The sequence below is a fragment of the Sapajus apella genome, unplaced genomic scaffold (assembly GCF_009761245.1).
Source record: "Sapajus apella isolate SASKATOON/1434 unplaced genomic scaffold, GSC_monkey_1.0 scaffold119, whole genome shotgun sequence".
In the NCBI taxonomy this organism is placed as follows: domain Eukaryota; kingdom Metazoa; phylum Chordata; class Mammalia; order Primates; family Cebidae; genus Sapajus; species Sapajus apella.
In genome coordinates this window covers 4,830,543-4,839,435 of record NW_022437059.1, presented here as the reverse complement: position 1 = coordinate 4,839,435, position 8,893 = coordinate 4,830,543, and the positions used below count along the sequence as shown (strand labels likewise).

The following is an 8,893-nucleotide window of genomic DNA, read 5'->3' as shown; positions in this document are numbered from 1 at the left end:
TAGCATGCACTACGTGGTAAGCTGCTGGATTGAGGTCTGCTTAGGGAGAAAGGGAGGCCCCCATCCCCACTGTGGCTTAGATCCTGGGAGGGGAAGTTGGAGTTGGTGCAGAAGGATCTGAAAGGGAAAAAAAATGTTACCTGAAGTGTAAATGCTGTAACTAGCAGAACAGTGCATATGTCCCACCCTCAGGTACCCTACTTTGAAGGCCTTCCCCCCCTTCTCACATTGTGGTTGGGGAGCTCTCTCAGCCTCAGAGCCTCTTGTTCAACTCTACAGGGCAGGCATCGCTACTGATCAAAGAACCTTATCCCAAGAAGAAACTGTTCCACCCTTAGACAAGTGGCTGCTGATTGAAGTCTTCATCTTCTCCACCTCTTTTGTGCCTCTACTTCTGTGATGGCTTAAGGGGGCCAGATACAAGAATATATAAGGGTTGAACTTGCCTCAAGGAAAGGCTGGAGGGACAAGGGACAAAGATGCACAGGAGTCAGGGCTGTGAAGAAGGGGAGAAAAGGGGCCAGGGTGAAGGTGAAGGGCAAGGCTGGCCATTCAGGAGCTGGGATCCTTTTTCCTTTTCTGAAATCGCCGAAACTTGCCCTGAATAGCAAGGGCAGCCTTCTCTGTTTCTGGTGCTGTCAGATCAATGTCAATCTCCTCCTCCTCCTCCGCCTTCTTGGCATTGCCAGCTTTTCCTGCAGATAGTTGGGAGACTCATTAATGAGTTAACCTGACCTGCTCCAGCCCCTTACTCCAGGCCCCCAATACAGTGGGGTGAGGTCCATTTTGTACCAGGCTCTGTGGGGTCCCCCAATTTTTGCTAGGACTATGAATGCCTCATAATGCCTCTAGAAGTTTGAGTCAAGGTACTTAGGCTGGGAATTAGCTATAGTTACTTAGAGGAGTTCTGCTACTCTTGAAACAAATAACAAATGTCTTCTTTTATCACTTATTCATAAATCGTACAGTTCAAGTCCCAAAGCACACTCACTTTCCTCAGCTTTCCCTCAATTTCTGATGGAGATAATGCTGGGACTTTTGATAAGTTTCTTCTTACCTTGTACCCCTCTCCCCCAACACTCCAGACCCAGTTTCTAAAATCAAAGAGTAAATACTATAGGTTTACTTACTAGGGAAAATAGAAGGAAGTCTGTAGATACAGTACTATAGTTCTAACCTAGTCCTTTGTTTCACTTATCCATGTTCTTATTCCTTTCATGCCTGGCTTTAGGAAATTCCAGACTCTTTCTACTTGTCTTCATGTCTCTACAGTTACCTGCTCTATAAACAGCCTAGCCCAACCCTACTCACCTTTTTCCTCTGGGCCAGCTGCCTGGTTGGTTGCTGGAGATGTTTCGGTATTAAGCTGGAAAAAAAATCAGAATATCAAAATATTAGATATTCATGGAAGTATTTTGAAGGTGCCATCACCTTAGACCTCTTATATACTCTCAAGCCCTCCTATTACCAGGTGCATTCCCTTAGTCTTTTGAAGAAGTGAGTCTGGAGATCAGAGACCAGACAAAAAGTCACCAAAATTTATTCAACAAAGATTTATTGATGCTAGAAAGTGTAGAGGACAAAACAGACAAAGAAATTCTGCCCTCATGGAGCTTACATTCCAGTATATACAGAGACAAATAAATAAAGCACACAAAATGACTACTATGATGATAAGTGCTATGGAGAAAAGGGAAGGAAAGGAGGTAGTAAGTACTGGGGTGGAAATCGAAGAATACAGTTTTACACAGAGTAGTCAGGAAAATCTTCTCTGAAAAGCAGCATTTGACCAAAGAGCTGAAGGAGATGAGGAAGTAAGGCTCATAGATATCTGGCTGGAGTTTTCAAGGGTTCTGGGTTGGAAGTGTGACTAGTCTGTTTGCGGAATAGCAGACCAGCATAGCTGGAGTGGAGAGACGAAGGAGGAAAGATTAATGGAGATGAGAACATAATTAACTGGGGGTGGAAGCAGATTATGTAGGGCTTTAGAAGTCTTTTTAAGGAGTTTGACTGTTACTACAAGTGAGATGAGAGGTCACTGGTGACCTCTGATTTGCATAAAAGGGATATGAGAAAGGAGGCAGAAAAGTCCATTAAGAGGGTATTGCAGAAAACCAAGCAAGAAACGATGGTAGCTTGAATCAGCATGGTGGCAGTGAAGATGGTAAATGATTGGATCCTAGGTATATTTTCCAGCTATAACCAATATGATTTGTTGATTCAAAAAATGGCATTGTGAGAAAGAGAAAGGTCAAGGATGATTCCAAATTTTGGCCTGATGATCTGAAAAAAATAGAGTTGCCATTTCCTGAGATGTAGAAAAAAGGGAGAGGAGGTTTTAGGGGGAGGATAAGGAGCTTATTTTTAACAAGTTTGAGATGACTATTAATTATCCAAGAAAAATGCTTTTATAAACAATTGAATATTTGAGTTAAAAAAGAAGGTCATGGGCTACAGATATAAATTAGGGAGCTATTGGTATATGGATAGCTTTTAAAACCATGAGACTGAATGGGATCATCAAGAAAGTGAGTTCAGATAGAGAAGAGGATCAAATCCTAAGGCATCCCACTGATTAGAACTGCAGAAATGAAGAAAAATCAACACGATAGAGAAGAGCCAGGTAGGAGAAAAGCCAAGAGATTACAGTAATGTAGGAGCCATGTGAAGAAAACATTTCCGGGAGTAGAGAATGACTATGTCTAATTCTGCAGGCAAGTCAAGTAAGATGAGAATGGGATTGACCATTGAGTTTTGCTTGGTTTTTTTTTTTTTTTTTGAGACGGAGTTTCGCTCTTGTTACCCAGGCTGGAGTGCAATGGCGCGATCTCAGCTCACCGCAACCTCCACCTCCTGGGTTCAGGCAATTCTCCTGCCTCAGCCTCCTGAGTAGCTGGGATTACAGGCACGCGCCACCATGCCCAGCTAATGTTTTGTATTTTTAGTAGAGACGGGGTTTCACCATGTTGACCAGGATGGTCTCGATCTCTTGACCTCGTGATCCACCCGCCTCGGCTTCCCAAAGTGCTGGGATTACAGGCTTGACCCACCGCGCCCGGGCCGACCGTTGAGTTTTGCTGTGGGGAGATCACTGGTGGCATTGATAAGAGAAGTTTCCATGAAGGAGGGGAGCAAGAGGAGGGAATGATTGTAATGGGCTCAAGAGGACAAAGGAAGAGAGAAATTGCAACAGCAAATATAGACATAATTCCAAAAACGGGGATGGGAGTATAACATTTGGTGGATATGGAGGTCACAAGATCTTATTTAAGATGACAGAATTACAAAATGTTTGTGTTCTTATGGAAATGATCCAGTAGGCAAGTCAAAACTGTAGGAGAGAAAGAGGATCATTACTGGAATAGGAGAGAGGGGATGAAATCTAATGCATCAGTAGGTGGCTGGCCTTGAATAGGAGCCAGACTAGGATACCCACAGGAACTGGAGGGAAGGCAGCACTTAGGGACCCAGGTGTAAGCACAGGAAACATTTGGAGGGTCTCCTTAATTGTTTTTATTTTTTGAAGTAAAATGTGTAACAAAGTCATCATCCAAGAGGAGGAAGAAAGAGGTATTAAAGGAAGGTAGAAAGAAGGTATAAAATACTAATCTAGGAGAGTAAATGGACTAGGGAACAGTGATAGGGTTGCTGGGGACATTAAGGCCCCTTATAAGGCAGGAGATCATGAATTTGAAGTGAGACTAATCAGGTGATATGTATGCTTTTTTCTAGGTTCCCTGTTCAGATGGAAAGTTAAATTAAACATAATAGTAAGGTCAGGTACAGTGGCATACAGCTGTAGTCTCAGCTACTCAGGAGGATCCCTTGAGCCTAGGACTTCAAGGCCAGTCTGGCAAGACATAGAAAGACCCTAGCTCTTTAAAAAAAAAAAAAAAAAAAAAAAAAAAAAAAATAATTCTCCTTCCTCAGAATCATATTAATAAGACTACTTCATCTGGACATTCATCGGTCTCAAAATATGCTTCATCTGCAGACAGTCACTCCTGAGCTTGGTATCTTTGGAGCCTGTTTATTCACTTCAAAATTTTGAGTACTTTATATTTAACAAAATACAAAAACTGAGTGCTTTCATAAAGGTTTTCTCATCTAATTCTTGGAACAGCTTGGTGGACTATTTAGGATTACCCTCCCACCATTTTAGAGATGTAAACCTTTGTTGAATGACTGCCAGATATAAGGGTTCTGCTTTACGAAGCTGATGGAATCCAATTTATGTTCTGTAGATTATGCTGTTTCCACCCTATTTCTTTTTTTTTTTTTTTTTTTTTTTGGAGAAAGAGTTTCTCTTTTTTTCCCCAGTTGGGGGGGCAATGGCACGATCTCGGCTCACCGCAACCTCCGCCTCCTGGGTTCAGACAATTCTCCTGCCTCAGCCTCCTGAGTAGCTGGGATTACAGGCACGCGCCACCATGCCCAGCTAATTTTTTTGTATTTTTAGTAGAGACGGGGTTTCACCATGTTGACCAGGATGGTCTCGATCTCTTGACCTTGTGATCCACCCGCCTCGGCCTCCCAAAGTGCTGGGATTACAGGCTTGAGCCACCGCGCCTGGCCTCCACCCTATTTCAATACTTATCAAGCACCTACTTGTGTTCAGCACTGTTCTATATGCTAAAGCGGTATAAAAGCAAAAAAATACATTCAACAAGTATGTCAGTGCCTAATCACATGCCAAGTATTATTCTAGGCATTGGGCATACAGCAGTGAGCAAAAGAAAGTCCCTGCACTCATTCAACAAATACATCAGTTAGCAAAATATCATAAAAGAAAATAAAGCAGAGTAGTCAAGTCTCTCTGAAGACTGACATTTGAGTAGAGGCTTTAATGATATATAAGAACAAACTATGTAAATGTCTGGGAAAAGATCCTCTGGGCAGATGAAATATCAGTGGAAAGTCCCTGAAGCAGGTTTGTGCCTATATGCTCAAGGAAGAGAGGAAAAAAAAAAAAAAAAAAACCATCATGGGCCAGCTACAGTGGCTCACGGCTGTAATCTCAGCACTTGAGGAGGCCAAGGTGGGTGGATTGCTTGGGTCCAAGAGTTCAAGACTAGCCTGGGTAACAAGGTGAAATACAATCTCTACAAAAACTAACCAAACATGGTGGCGTGCACTTGTGGCCCCAGCTACTTAGGAGGCTGAGGTGGGAGGAAGTGAGCTTGGAAGGCGGAGGTTGCAGTGAGCTGAAATTATGCCACTGCACTTCCAGCCTGAGTAACAGAGTGAGAGAATTGGAAGGGTAGAGGAAAGAGAAAGGGAGACTATCATGGCTGAAGCTATGTAAGGGAGAGAATATATGAAATAAGGTGAGGTAGATAGCCAGAATATGTGTCTTTAAAACAGGGCAAAGAATTTAGATTTTTTTATAAGTTGATAAAAAGGGCATTATACATTTTGGGGCAGAGGAAAACATGGTCTGTCATATTTTTAAAGGCTTGTTCTGACAGATGCATAGAAAAAAGACTGGCTGGGTATGGTGGCTCATGCCTATAATCCCAATACTTTGGGAAGCTGAGGTAGGAGGAGCACTTGAGCCCAGGAGTTCATGACCAGCCCAGGTAACATAGTGAGACCCCATCTTTATGAAAGAAAGAAAGAAAGAAAAAAGAAAGAAAATAGAGGAGCAAGAGAGAAACCAGGGAAAACAATTAAGAGGGTCTTGCAGCTAGGTGTGGTGGCTCATGCCTGTAATCCCAGCATTTTGGGAGGCCGAGGTGGGTGGATCACAAGGTAAGGAGTTCAACACTAGCCTTACCAACATGGTTAAACTCTCTCTCTACTAAAAATACAAAAACTAGCTGGGTATGGTGGTGCGTGCCTGTAATCCCAGCTACTCAGGAGACTGAGGGAGGAGAATTGCATGAACCCAGGAGGTGGAGGTTGCAGTCAGCAACCTGCCACTGCACTCCAGCCTGGGTGACAGAGCACGACTCTATCTTGAAAAAGAAAAGTCGGGGTAGGGGGGTCTTGCAGTGGTACAAACAAGCAAGATGATGGGGCTTGGACTAGGGTGGTAGTGATGAAGATAATAGGAAGTATTAAAATAAGTTGGATCTGCCCGTACATTTTTGAGCAGAGAGAGCTCTATCAAAGAGACTTTCTTTAAAGGACAGCAGAGAAATTGGACATTAGTTGGAGATGAATGTGGGGTTATGAGAGGGTTTGGTCAGATGGGAGATTTTAAATGCTGATGGAAACAATTTAGTAAGGAAGAAAAAAGCTGATGATGCAGGAGAGGGGACAATTACCGGAGTGATGTCTTGAACCGGCAAGAGGAAATAGATCTGGTGCGTAAGTGGAGGGGTTGCCCTTAGATAGGTATATAGACAGTTTACCTACAATATAGGAATGAAGGCATAGATGCAGGAAAGGTAGCAGATGTAGAAATGTATAGAAGTTTTCTTCTGATTGTTTCCATTGTCTCAATGAAACAAGAAAGACAGGTATCAGCTGAGAGTGAAGAAAGCACAGGAAGTATTAAATGTTTAAGGAAAGAGGAGAATGAGTGAAAGGATTATCTAAGAAAGTAAGAGAGTGAGTGAACTGGTAAGATATAGGATGAGGCAGGAGGATCACTTAAGCCCAGGGGTCTAAGACCAGCCTGGGCAACACAACAAGATCCTGAAGATGTAGCACGCTTACCAGATAGCACAAAGGGCACATTGGGAGTTAATGGCCATGAATTTAAGGTGAAACTAATCAAGATACTGTTTCTATTTTCCAGGCTAAATGATTTTAGAGAAGGACCCAAATAATATTTATTGTTTATTATATGTCAAACATTATCCCATCTAATCCTCTGAAATCTCTAAAAAGATGGCACCCTATTTTATAGTTGAGGAAAACAGGCTTAGAGAGATGTGAAAGAAATTGTCCAAGTCAAATCACACAATAGAAAACAGTGGACCTGGGTTTGGCACCCAGGTAGACCGACTCTATACCCCTAACCAACAGGCTGTACTGTCTCCATAAGACCAAATATTGTCACATGCTGACACAAATATGCTAATATGCTAACAATACTGAATCTAAGTGGAAGACATATGGACATGTATTAAACGATGTTTTATTTCCTTAAGGAATTGCTTTAATTTCCTTTTTTGGAGTTTTCATTGACAGTGTTTGGAGACACCACTAATTTTTATATATTGATCTTGTATCCAAAAACTTTGCTGAATTCATTTATTAACTCTAATTATTTGTTTGTTTGAAACAGGGTCTCACTATACTACCCAGGCCAGTCTCAGACTGGTGGACTCAAGCAATTCTTCCTCCTCAGCCTCCTAAATAGCTGAGATAATAGGTGTAATGCCACTGCACCTGGCTTGAACTATTCTTTCAATTCTGGTAAATGGTTCCAATAAAACATTAGGAGGAAATAAGGAGAAAATCATTTAGAACAAAAATTATTAAAAATGCTAATGCAATATTGTACTTGACATGGGGAAGTTCTTCAAACTAGGTTATAAATTATACGGTCCAAATTTTGTGTAAGATAAATATGTTTGTCTATGTACATATATACATTTCCCTTTTTTTTTTTTTTTTTTTTTTTTAAAGAGATAAGGTCTTGCTCTGTCACCAAGCCTGAAGTGCAGTGGCACAATCATGGCTGACTGCAGCTTCAATCTCTCAGGCTCCAGCGATCCTCCCACTTCAGCCTCAAAAGTAATTGGGACTACAGTCACCCCACTACACCTGGCTAATTTTTGTATTTTTTGTAGAGACTGGGTCTTGCTATGCTTCCCAGGCTGGTTTCAAACTCCTGGACTCAAGCAATCCTCCTGTCTCGGCCTCCCAAAGAGCTGGGATTACAGGAATGAGCCACCGTGCCAGGCTCATATACATTTTCATTTAAAAATCTGGAAGAACATACATAAAGATGTTCTTGAAACCCTATGGAATTCCGCTTGTTCCCCTTTGACCAAAAGAAAGATTCCATGTGAGGAAGGACTGTTCCTGAGGCATAGGAGACTGGCCCAGTTGTTACTCTTTCTCTCCCCATCATCTCTCTGTGGTCAAATGTTTTTCTTTTCTTAATTTTGTACATAATCAATAAAATCTCCTAGTAGTTATTGAGATGACACCTCCTACAGGAATACTGTCATCACAAGAGGTTTATCCAAACTGTAAAAGTATGACCTGGCCAGGCACTGTGGCTCACGTCTATAATCCCAGCACTTTGAGAGGCTGAGGCGGGCTGATCATTTGAGGTCAGGAGTCCAAGACAAGCCTGGTCAAGATGGCGAAACCTCATCTCTACCAAAAACACAAAATTAGCTGGGCATGGTGGCGGGCAACTGTAATCCCAGATACTGGGGAGGCTGAGGCAGGAGAATTACTTGACCTGGGGAGGCGGAGGTTGTAGTGAGCTGAGATCGCACCACTGCACTCCAGCCTGGGTAACAAAGTGAGACTCTGTTTAAAAACAAAACAAAACAAAACAAAACAAAACTTGAACACAGCTACTATGTATGGGTTAGAGAACAATACATCTTCCTGGTTACAAAATACGGAATGACATCATTAAAATGCTGTCAAATTGACTTGCATTCTGAGAAGTACTCTCATAGGTCAGATGTCTCCCCTACATTGCATTTCAATATTCAATGGCTCAGTATTCAATATTCCATTTCATTTCAATATTAATTATTTATTAATTAATTTATCTTTGAGACTGGGTCTTGCTCTGTTGCCCAGGCTGGACTGCACAATCTGGGCCCACTGCAGCTTCCACCTCCTGGGCAGGTGATCCTCCCACGTCAATCTCCCTAGTAGCTGGGACCACAGGTATGCATCACCACACCCAGCTACTTTTTGTATTGTTGTAGAGATGGGGTTTCGCCATGTTGCCCAGGCTGGTCTCAAACTC

General features: G+C 42.2%; 1 protein-coding gene across 1 annotated transcript in view; it reads right to left on the bottom strand.

The window, feature by feature from the left end:
- Nucleotides 1–208: 208 nt before the first annotated feature.
- PCP4L1 (Purkinje cell protein 4 like 1) overlaps nucleotides 209–8,893 on the bottom strand; it is a 23,123-nt gene continuing 14,438 nt past the window's right edge. Inside the window, exons 2-3 of the mRNA XM_032260952.1 lie at nucleotides 1,312–1,366; nucleotides 209–695 (exon numbers count right to left, since the gene is read on the bottom strand). Of these exons, the coding sequence (XP_032116843.1) occupies nucleotides 553–695; nucleotides 1,312–1,366 (198 nt within the window). The 3' untranslated portion in view covers nucleotides 209–552. The remainder of the gene's footprint in view (nucleotides 696–1,311; nucleotides 1,367–8,893) is intronic.